The sequence below is a fragment of the Mesoplodon mirus genome (assembly GCF_964341445.2).
Source record: "Mesoplodon mirus genome assembly, chromosome: 9".
Classification (NCBI taxonomy): Eukaryota; Metazoa; Chordata; class Mammalia; order Artiodactyla; family Ziphiidae; genus Mesoplodon; species Mesoplodon mirus.
In genome coordinates this window covers 36,981,617-36,993,899 of record NC_138985.1, presented here as the reverse complement: position 1 = coordinate 36,993,899, position 12,283 = coordinate 36,981,617, and the positions used below count along the sequence as shown (strand labels likewise).

The 12,283-nt window shown below is 34.5% G+C and overlaps 1 protein-coding gene across 2 annotated transcripts in view; it reads left to right on the top strand.

Annotated features, from left to right (window-relative positions):
- Positions 1-6,343, top strand: part of SEMA3D (semaphorin 3D) — a 210,103-nt gene extending 203,760 nt beyond the window's left edge. For both annotated transcript variants that reach the window (XM_082632043.1, XM_082632042.1), the window contains one exon: positions 1,987-6,343. In XM_082632043.1, coding sequence (XP_082488169.1) covers positions 1,987-2,412 — 426 coding nt within the window. In that variant the 3' untranslated portion in view covers positions 2,413-6,343. The remainder of the gene's footprint in view (positions 1-1,986) is intronic.
- The last annotated feature ends 5,940 nt before the right edge of the window (positions 6,344-12,283 follow it).

Genomic DNA, 12,283 nt, shown 5'->3' with positions numbered 1-12,283 from the left:
CACTTTGGTCATCATGCTAGTAACCACAGGCCATTTTCCATTAAAGAATTACAGAAGTAATGGCTTCAGAACATCACCTCTCCAGCAATATGGCAGTAGTCTATGATGTTGCTAATAATACTTCACACTTAACCTTCAAAGAGCTTTACTTTTAACATCCCAAATACACTGTATGCTGTGTCACCAACTTGATAAATAGGACACCAATTGGGGAAGATAAATGAGTAGTCATGGGAAGCAGAGCAGATAGGGACCAGAACCTCGGCTGTGGAGTCAGAGTTTCAATTTCATGTTCTAAGGTATATTTAAATGAAAAACAATAATTCCTACAATAAAATTATTTAAAGGAAGATATATAGTATGTGTTAAATTTGAGATTGATATTATTGTTTAAGACTGATCCTTTAGAGCCCTACCAATTCAAATTCCCTTCTATTTTTGGCAGCAGATTCCTATAGCTTCTGAGAATGTAAGTTACTTCAACATTAGTTTGTATTACAGTAGCATTTAAAAATATCTGGGCCTTTAGATAAATCCATTAGAAAAAAAAAAAATCTACTACACACCAGTTCACCAAATGGGCAAAGTAAGGGAGACAAACAAACCCCTGATGGTGTGGATTCATTGTAGAGCAAAGGCAGGGCTGGAGACCATTCAGCCTCATTAACCAGGGATCTGAGCTGTGACCTGCCTTTGGCCTTGTGTGATACCCCGCCAGCTGCACTTCTCTGGCATAGAAGGTGGTTGGCCATATACTGGTTAGTTAACTGGGCTGGTAGCCAGAGATGTTTCTTTGCCTTTTCTCATATTTCCAGAATTGGAGGGATTTTTCCTACATATTTTTCACATAAAGATGCAAAGTATAGTCCACCCACTGTGAATAAATTTAATTTAGCCGTCTTTATGCCTCCTTGATTTCCATCAACTCTAAGTCTACAATACAGGGGCAGATGTGTAAACTGGGAAATCTTCCAGACTTCTTTGTTGTTATTCTACTTAATGCTGAGCCGCTCAACAATACTCCACATTAAACAGGGCTCTTGTGTCGGTAAACATGCCTGTAGTTTATTGAAGATAGGTTCTCTATTCACACCAGATTGGAGGCCAGGCAAGCTTAAATGTTTGAATTGTCTTTCAGTACTATTGCTTCAAAGGGCAAAGAGCGTCACATTTCAGTGGAGGTTCTTTTTGTTCATTGAGCTTTCTCACACTTGAAATCACATTACCATGTTATAGTATACTGAGGTATGGCAAATATTTCCACAAATGACATAGTCTAAAGTATCATATAGACATAAAGTATCAAAATTCAATCCATAGTAAAAAGAGAAATTCAGCTTTCAGTGTTGCTAAGCTTTTGACTGTATGGTCCTATTCAGTACAGCTCTAACATCCCAAAGGCTGTATCCTCCATGCCTTTCCACTTGACTTTTAACAAGTCACCACTTACAGTTTCCATAAGCTACTCAGATCATCTATTTGGCAATATCTAGCAAACATTAAGTTCCTTTTGGAATAATTGCTCTCTTCCACATTACAGGTAGTAGTGTGCACTAAAGCTCTTTTTCTACACAATGACTGTCAGAGTCACATTCTAGCTCTGAAATTCAGAAACAAATTGGTATTCTTAGCACACCAACTAGTATCTGAAATCTTTGTAAAGATGGTCAGTTGATAGTTTCCAGGTTTACTTCATTAATTTTCAGTTTTTTATTCCTATCTGTAGACTGGGAGAAAAACTAACTATATTCCAAAGGCTCAGTTAGATGTAATAAGATGCAACCATACCTCTTTGTGGGCTGTTACTTTAGTTGAAAGAGAGTTTAGTCACTCTCTTCGACTATGGCTGACAATACTATGCTTAATGACAGAGAGACAGGGATTGTATCTTTTTGGTTCATCTAAGTAAAACTATGTAGCCTCTTTGCATTTGCTCATAGCCCTCTCTGTTTCTCATTTATTGCCTACATTTTTCCAATTCTGCAGTTGAAATCCGATGAAAGGATCATCAAAACAGAATACGGGCTACTGATTCGAAGTCTGCAGAAGAAGGACTCTGGGATGTATTACTGTAAAGCACAGGAGCACACTTTTATCCACACCATAGTGAAGCTGACTTTGAATGTCATTGAGAATGAACAGATGGAAAATACCCAGAGGGCAGAGCACGAGGAGGGGCGGGTCAAGGATCTGTTGGCTGAGTCACGGTTGAGATACAAAGACTATATCCAAATCCTTAGCAGCCCAAACTTCAGCCTCGACCAGTACTGCGAACAGATGTGGCACAGGGAGAAGCGGAGACAGCGAAACAAGGGCGGCCCAAAGTGGAAGCACATGCAGGAAATGAAGAAGAAACGAAATCGAAGACATCACAGAGACCTAGAAGAGCTTCCTAGAGCTGTGGCTTCATAGTTTTCTATTTAATTTAAAGAAAAAGAATTCTTCACCTGCAAAAATACTGTCTTCTGTTTTATTCATCCTTATATTAACTCATACGAGCTTTCCATGGAGTTTTGCTAAAGCACAAGAACAGTAATATGAATAAGACTGTATCTGGTGGATATGGCATTAGTAAGGGCAAACCATTCATCTGAACCAATTTGCCAAGGACTAAACGTATACCTGCAAAGTATCAGAATTATCTCAAAAGAGGGGCTTTACATTTGTAAACGCTTTACACTGAGTTTTTGAATTTATTATGTTACATAAATAACTGAGCTAAGAAAGCGTCAAATTTGACATTGTAATAAGGTGCTTTATTTCCCTTGCATGGCCTTTAAGCATGGAGTTTACCATGCAATTGTGCTATATGTTCTTATGAACAGATACATCATTCCACTCTAGAACTGGCTACCTGGTGGTAGGATTGGAGGGAAGACATAAGATACAGCTCACATTATCAACAGGAACTTTTCCAGTGAGCCATTCACTCTTGGTGCATGGTTTAGGAATTTGGAGAGGTGCATTACTCCTTTCAGACTCCAGGGGTTACATTTAGTGTCCTGGAGCATTGATTTACTGAAGGGCATAAATGTTCCTCCCAGGATTCCTTATGACTTGTCAGGATAACAGGTTCACAGAGAGAAGGTGATGCTCAGTTATGTGTCTTTAGAATATATGCTGAGCTTTACAGGGACAGAATGCTTAATAAATATTTTAATAGGATATGGGAAAGCATTTTAATAAAAATAAGGGAGACATCATGATGTATACTGCATCCTAATGGGAAAGCACGCAGCTGGGATTTGTTAAGAGAAAGAAAGAAACACAGCCATAAATTCTGGCTTTGGGGAAGACTCACATCCCCATAAAAAGGAAGAACAATCACAAATACAGTGCGTGAAATGTACTGTAGCTTTACTCACTGGAATATAAGTAGCTGCCAATTTGTAATCCATCTGTTAAAAAAAAAAAAACCTGTAGATTATAACAAACTGCTAGCAAAAGTCTGAGGAAAAGTAAATTTTCTAAAGGATCATGGGAAAAATGAATACAAATTTATTTACAATCAATGGGATTTCAGTATGTACTTCCTCTCTTTTTTCTAAAAACGCATCATGCTCTATAAATTATTTCTATTTACTGCCTTTATGCTCTCCCAAATATTGGATTATTAGATTTTATTTGAGTGAATAGGAAAAAACTATATATACATATATAGAGAGATAGAATTAGGTAGACAACAGTGGTGGGGAGTGGGAATACTATATATTTGTTGAATAACAGAACAAATGCAAAATTTTTGACAACGGAAAGGGTTAAATTAACTCTTTGACATCTTTTCTTCACACAATCTTTTTGCGTTTCTGAGATTATATGCTGTAATTCAAGTAGCATTGTTTTAGTAATTTAATAATAAATAAGCCTACTGCATGTAAAGAAAACAAACTCACATTAACATAAACATTTTTTCACATTTTGTTAGCACTTTCAAATGTTTCCAATTTGTCCTTTCCTCTGAATATGTATGGTATGTTTCCTGCCTGTTTAAGAAGGACTCACCTTTCCTTCGTATAACACAAAACCCTTAGCGTTCTTCTGTTTTGCCTTTTCACGCCGTTTTTAGTGTGAAATGAAAAATTAGTCACTTCCTCACATGGAAGGCAGCTTTTCAGAAAACTAAATAGCAGACATAGCTCGTTTCTCATGCATTCTACGTGTCTTGAAAATAAAAGCCTGTGAGAACCCTGTGATTATAGGGCAACTTATTACAGAGTTCAGTATCATGTCTGTGACTGGCTTTATGCTCAAAACGTTCTATCTTATATTCATCGTGTTTGCATTGTTTACCTACTCAAAGTAGCCACACTGATCTATGAGGTTAAGTCGCCTTTTGATACAATACTCATAAATATTTGTAGATGTTTTACTGTAAGGAAAACTTAAGGAAGATAGTTTTTTTTTTTTTAAAGTGAACCAGAACAAATCACTCTGTTAAAAAGTAATTCAAAAGAATAGTTGTAGCAAGATCAGATTGCTAACAAGTGTTTGTAACTTGATTTGCTGGCTCAAAATATTCTAGAAACTCATAGTAAGCTCAAAGTAGGAGCATGTTTTTTAAAGATTTCCAAACATTTGTATGTCAGACAGTAGTGATCAAATTATGGATGGCTTTGGGAAAATTTCATGACGCTCAAATGTTAGGATTGACTTGTGAAAATAAATTTGGTTTTCATCAAAATATGAATGTCCAAGCCATTTTTTAATTAATTCTTTCTAATCTTAGTTATTCAGAAAAAATTGGGGGGGGACATTTTAATTTACAGCTAATATTCTGGCTGCTTTGGATCTAAAACTATTAATTTATGATAATTAAAATATATTTGAAATATTGTTAGTAAAATAAAGTCATATAATAAATAAACCATATGGACAAGGATTTATGTGTATTTATAAAGACAGAAGACATCTAAGCTACTATGTTTAATTTTTTAATCTTTTAATTGCCTCAAACGCTTAGAAGAACAGTGTGAATATATTAAATCTACAGATGAGATACAATATATACTTCCTCACCACTGAAAGTTTTTACCAAATTTTCTTTGAAATAATGAAAAATGAAATTATAGTTAATAGTTTCAAATACATTTGCTAAGAAATCAGCTCTTTATGGAGAGGTCTTAAAATGTCTATGTTTATTCTTAGTTTTATATTTTTTCCCCTGTTTTGAATACGTATGGCTCTGACTTGCATATTCTCATCTGCATTTCATTCCAGCTATTTATGCTGCTAAATGGAATCCTGACTGTCTGCATTCATTTACATTCAATTTATTGGGAATTTTAAGAGTTTGCTTAGAAATGGATAGTTTAAATAATTAATTTATATATAAACTGTTTCTTCCCCAAAGAGCTCAAAACACTTACATTCACATTATTGAATAAACATTTCTGAAAACCAACCAAATTATTTAAGAAATGGAAAACTGTCACAGAGAAATTTAGAAATTTGCAAAAGCCACAACAGTAGTGAAAAAATTATAATTCACACCCTACCTCATCCATCCGCTGACTAAATAACGCTTATTTACAACATGCTGCCTGCAAAATGGTCTTACTCTTGAATTTTTCCTTTGGTCTATGTTTTGGTTCTTTATATGCTATTAATTTTTGTTTCTGCTGAATTGTGTAGACTCAACTAAAAAATAAGTTTACAGTTGTCGGTGCCTGTTTTTCCACATTACATTGAAAATTAAATTTTCAAGGACAGTTTGGTAGCATTCAGATGTCTACGAAATACTAAATTGAACAAGAGCATTAATTAAACACTGATATTTTAAATTTAAATATGCTATTTCATATATATCATAAATGAAAGTGGAAATCAAAACTGAAATAGCTTCCCTTTAGAATTTGTCTTGGACAACACGTTGGAACTCATTAACCTTATTGGGAATGGATAGTTTAGTAAAAAGAGATATTTGAAGTGTTTTTATAGAAAGATTTTTTCTCACAGTAAATGACCACAATATTTAAATAATTTAATTTGCATGTGAGATTAAAAAACGATATCTAAAATTCCAACATTGTACACAATGACGACAGTGCAAAGACAGGAACATGCACATGACTTATACCTCTCATTTAAATATTTTGTCCTATAAAGTATTTATGGTAAGTTTGATATAGGTGATTTGGGGGTGAAGGGCAAAAATCTGTCAGTTAATTGTGTAATTTAATTCTTAATAATTGTAAGTGGTTAGCAATCTATTTTGAATTTGTAGTTTTGCTATTTTAAAAGAAATGTAGTCTTGTAATCTAAAATAATGGAAAGTTGTTAAATGTATATTTTGGTTGTATTATAATAAAATACAAACAGTAGTGTTCTATGGTTATAAACAGAATGTTGGTTTGTGTGCAATTTTGTTTTCAAACCCTAAACATGGTAACCGGATTTTATACATAGAATCGCACTAAATCAAATACCAAGGAAAGTATTTCCTGACAATTTTTAGTGGATATAGTTTGCACTGTAAGTATGCAGTAATTTCCCTTATGAAAGAAAAGAATAAGTTTCTCTCCCCAATTAATACAAGTATTACAGTTAAGTTTTACTGTGATTTAAATTTAGACTTTGGTAGACTGAATTAATTTACTACTCCAAGTAACTACTTTTAAGATTTCCAATTACCATTCTATAAGTGAAATTTAAAAATACTCATCTATATGTTTAGTACTGTATGAGTATAATTTTTTAAAGGCAGAAGCTGAGGTTTTTGTTTTTGCTTTATAAAGACCTTTCTTGAATTTCTTTTAGAGAAAATTATATTTCTTGTTAATTTGGTACACACATAAAGGATATTTTATGTTTACAAAGAGATATTATGATATCCCCTCCAACCTTGAAATGAAATAAATTGTAGGGATGTTGTATAGAGAAATGTCAAGTTTTCTGAGTGCTCTGACAAGCTTCAAACATAAGAATTTATAGTAGTATATATACATAACATTTTTAAAAGAAAAAAATGTATATAGGGCACTCTTAGGTGGATCATGTCCAAGCTGTTACTATAAATAAAATACAACAGAAGATTAATAATTGAAAAAATTCCAGTTGTATTTGTTTGAATATAGAATGACACGTGAGTGATTCTCAAGACAAAAGAAACAAAAGTTTAGCATTTGAGAATCAAAAGCATCTATAACCACACAACTTATCTTCTTTAACATGATTTCCTAGTCCAAGAAACGCCTGCCTAGGAAGATGAAGCTGCGAATAACTTTATTGTTTGTTTCAGAAGCTCATATACTTTTCACTTGTGTATATACAGGTACAAACACATCTTGGACAGGGATTTGGCAATATCCAATGAAGCGTAAAATGCACATTACTCCAAGAACCAGCTTTTCGCAATTAAGTATATACCCTTGAGAACCCTCTCCACATGTGCAGTAATAGACATTTTTTAAACATTTATTGTAAGATTAATTATAATAGAAAAAAGAGAACAATCTATATGTTCTACAAAAGGAGAACGGATAAATTAAAGTATAGTCACTAAATGGATACAGAAGTTTAAATGGGAAAAAGAAAGAGCTACATGCATCAACATAGAAAAATCTCAGAAACAATGTTAAAGGAATAGAATCAAGGAGGACAGGAAAGCAAAAGGAATTATACTAGGTATATCAAGTTGAAAGAAGCAAATGATACTGCTTATGGATACATACATTCATATGTAAGCAGTAAACATATAAAAAACTTTCTGGAAAAGTTAAGCACCATATTCAGAATATGTTTTTCTCTAAGAAATAAGAGAACGAGGACACAGGGAGCTATGACTGTTTCAATAATTTTTTTAAAAATCTAAACTCAATATTATATTACATATATTTGTAGGAACTAGTATATTTAAGTGTTAATATTTCACAAAGTTGGGCGTTGGATTATAATTTAAATATATTACTCTCAACATACTTCTGTGTGCTTAAAATTTTTCATAATAAAAAAGCAGATGAAAGCTCTAAATCTCAATAAAAGAACAAGTTAGCAGTAAAATCTGAAAAGAAAAAGAAAAAGACAGGGAAAGAGAGAAAAGAATAACATGTAGAAATATTAGATATGCAGCCATCATAACAGATGCAACCTTCCAGTTCCCCTGACTCTTACATTATGGACTTTCTTGGACACCGTGATTATTTTTAAAATGTGACAGCTAGGACCTTGTTTGGTTTCAGGGACCCTGGAATAATGCCTATTTTTCAAAGCAACGCCTTATTGTTATGGAAATGCCTAAGGCATGTAGGATATGGAACTATGTGCTTAACATGCCAAAGGGCTCCAAACAGCTGAGTTGGCCTTTCTTGGATTGAACAGTGTTCAAGATTGATATTTCAAATAGAGAGTTTCTTCTTTCTGGCTTAACATATCAAATTGATAAGCCACCTTATGCTCTTTAGGTAAGCTGAAGAGGGAAGAGAAATATTTATATCTTGTAAAATGTCTTTAAATGATCCCATGAATCATTATTTTCTATTGGAAAGATTTTATATAAATATAATTCACAGTTTTCATTTACTGTGGATGTTTTGCTCATGTGTAGAGATGGGTCAAAATTTAGCCCAACATTTTTGCATTTTGCAAATTCTCAATTTTATTGGGTCCTGTTAATGAGGGGCTAGTACATTTAAATACACATTGTATGAGTAGAAGGGGGCATATTCAGAGAGTATTACTTTAAAGTATATAAACTTGGATAAGAAGAAAATGAAACCAATTTACCAGATAGGAAGTTATCATTTAGAGTCAGGAAAGGGGTTGTTTAATGGGCCATATCCCTCTAAGCTTTTAATATATTGAAACAAATTACTATTAGGTAATTATCTCCAATTATCGAATTGTGTTATAATTGCAGCCCTTTCCTACAGGTCATTGTTACTATTGAAAAACAAATAAAAACTTAAAATCTCCTGTGGTAATTTGTGTTGTTACGGTTAGTCTTTATAGACATTTGGAAGTAGTCTTAGGTTTCAGTGCCCACAGGCAAAGTTAAGTGTGAGAATAACCATATCTTACTCAGGTGTGGAAATCATAGAAAGCTGGCCAAGAAGTCAAGGGTCTGATTGTTAGGAACTTTATGATTCAGACTAGATAGAGATTTAATCCTGCAGACAGGGGGAGACATTTTGGTATTTTTAAGCAGAGACATGATATAATGAGATTTTCATCAGATTTGCATTTGAGAAATAAACATAAAGTGAAAAATGACCCCTTAATTTCTATGTTTTGCAAATGGATGGATGACAGTTTAAAAAAAAAAGGAATTATAGTGGGGAAAAAAGGAGGTTAGAGTGGGAAGATCATAGTTTCTTTGGGATGATTTGAGGAGTTTGGGATGTGAGTTTGGGATGATTTGAGGAGTGTCTGGTAGACAGTTTGATATACGGGAGTGATGCTCAGGAGAAATGAAAGCTGGGATTATTTTGTGGTCACTGGTATAAATGACAGAAGTAACGTAGTAGGGGATGCAGTGAATACAAGCAAGTTGGGTGGTCATTTTAGCCTAAATTAGTGTGTCTCCTGATATGCGTTATCATTCATTTCTCTGTACCTCAATGAGATGTCTCTAAGGTACCAAACAACTTTAAAATCTATGAATTTTTCTTATATCTTCCACCAGAAACTAAATTTCTGGAAGACAAAATCTCTAAATATCTAGTGCAGTCTCTGGCAACTAAAAACCAGTTAAACCTGTGTTGTCAAACGACAAGTTTTCCTCAAAACTGTATGATTCATTACTTAAGGAACTAGTAAGAAAAAATTCCCCCAAATGGAAGCATTTTCTAAAATTCCTACCCCATGTTCTGCTTTTTAAATCAAATTGGTAAACTGATGAAGGTCTATTTTCATTTTGAATGTTCATCCGTTTTAAACAGAACGATTACAAACTGGTGTTTGTTTTTTTTTTTCCTTTGATTCAGGTGGTCTCAGTGCCATAATCTACAAGGTTTAAACTGGTAGAAAGAAGGTCCATATCATTTGTAATGGATGGTTTGTTGAAACACAAGGACTTTGAAGAGGTCTTTGAAGAAAACTTTAAACATTTAAATTCATAGCACAGTCAAGAATATAGATTTCTCAGGCTTCCCTGGTGGCGCACTGGTTGAGAATCTGCCTGCTAATGAAGGGGACACGGGTTTGAGCCCTGATCTGGGAAGATCCCACACGCCGCGGAGCAATTAGGTCCGTGAGCCACAACTACTGAGCCTGCGCGTCTGGAGCCTGTGCTCCGCAACAGGAGAGGCCGCGATAGTGAGAGGCCCGCGCACCGCGATGAAGAGTGGCCCCCACTTGCCACAACTAGAGAAAGCCCTCACACAGAAATGAAGACCAACACAGCCCTAAATAACTAAATTAAAAAAAAAAGAATATAGATTTCTCTAATAGATATTCTTTGGTTAATAATATTTTAAATTATTCTATTTGTGTCATAGCATTTCCCTGTTCAATTTACATTAAAGAGCACATAACTCTTAAATGGAATCTTCTTGGAGAAACATTCTACTAGACCTTTAAAGTCCAGTGCTAAATGAGAGTAAACCAAAGTTATAACCCTGTTTTTATCCATTTTCAACACTGTTTATGTTGTCTCAAAAATGCAGTTGAATTAGGCATATTGGTTACATTTACACATTTTATCAATCAAATAGCAAAAGTTAATTTCTCTCACTGACTTAGAACTATTAAGATGTATTACTTAAGATGCATCATATATTTTAAAAACGGAAATATTGACATATGAGAGTTTCCATTTTTATTTAAACTCAGGATGATATATGTAACTAGAGCAGAAATCAGCTTTTCAAGGTCCTGCTCCTGAAAAACAAGCATTCCTAGCCACTGGCAAAGCTTAGAACTACCTGCTTTCTTTGTTATTATATAACAAACAACAATCCTTTTTTTTTGGACACTTAATAATCATTAAAGCTACTCATAACTGCATTTATATAGCAGTGTTTTACATTTCTAGTGAACAAATTTAATTAACAAAAAATGATCATTCTTTTTGAGTATATGGAGAGTTGTCCGAAATTTATATGATACAGATGTATATCTGGGGAATCTCAGTAGGAACTCCACACCAAACACATTTAGAAACTCTCCTTTGTTTTCCACTTTATCTCACCAAGGGAGTGACTAATATGAAGTGGTTTTTTGCATCTCATGAAAAGATGGCAAATTGGATAAGTTTCGATTCATGCTTCTCAATGTCAATATTATGGTGTGAGGGATGATGGGGACCAAAGGGAAATAAAAGTGCACTCAATTCTTGTATTACTGGTAGTAAATAAAGATTCTGGTAAATGTAAGGAATCAGTAACAATGAATTAATTGGAGTATATGGCTTAAGGACAACCTCCATAAATATTAAAAAAAAAAAAAAAGAATGGGGCTCCATTCCAAGGCAACATAAACAAGTGGGGATTTATAGCTAAGAAACATAGTTGGGGTCAGTGGATGGAAAATACTAAGACAAAAACATCAGTGGTAAGGAGAGTCTCTGCCTAAACTGACTTGACAGGATTCTTGCTAAAACTGGGTGATACAGGCCCAACAAAGACGGACACTGAGGTCAAGATCAAATTAGTTGAGAAGAGGCCTTAAAGAAGCCTAAGGTTTGGTCAAGGGAAGAGTCTTTGTCAGTGTGGCCTCCCCAAGCCCAGGAAGTGGGGTAGTGGAGGAAGCTGGAATACACATGTGTACCCTGGGGCATTCACATGCATCTGCTTGAGGCCCCTTGAAGTTCAGGAAGCAGAGAGAGTCATGGGCCTGAGGCCTCCATTTATACTCTTGCCCCAGCCCTGCAAATATAATGGGCTAGCCTAGAAATGGGGATAAAATAAACAAGCAAATAAGCAAAGAAAAAGGATTTGCATGATCCGATGATAACAATGTGTGATGAACTGTGGACTATAATCTACTCAAACCTCTGTAGCTGAGGTTACCAAGGGAGAGAAAGAGTGTTGCATTTGGGCAGACCAACAGGAGAGGACAGTTACTTAATTACTGGTCCATGGAACACCTACCACTTCATGGACAAAAACATCCCACCATGAATATGACTGTAAGAAGAGGGCTCCCTCCTGTGAAGGTAGCCATAGTCCAGATTTCCTTAGTGGGTACTTCAGATTGCTATGTTATCATTGGAATATTGCTTTTATTTTAGTTAATCTTTCAGTGAAATATTTTTACCTAGACTTTTCCAAGATACTGGCCACAATGTGAAATATAGTTTCTCGGGGAAAACGTGATTTGAGTTTCAAACCGTGGAACCCAATAAACA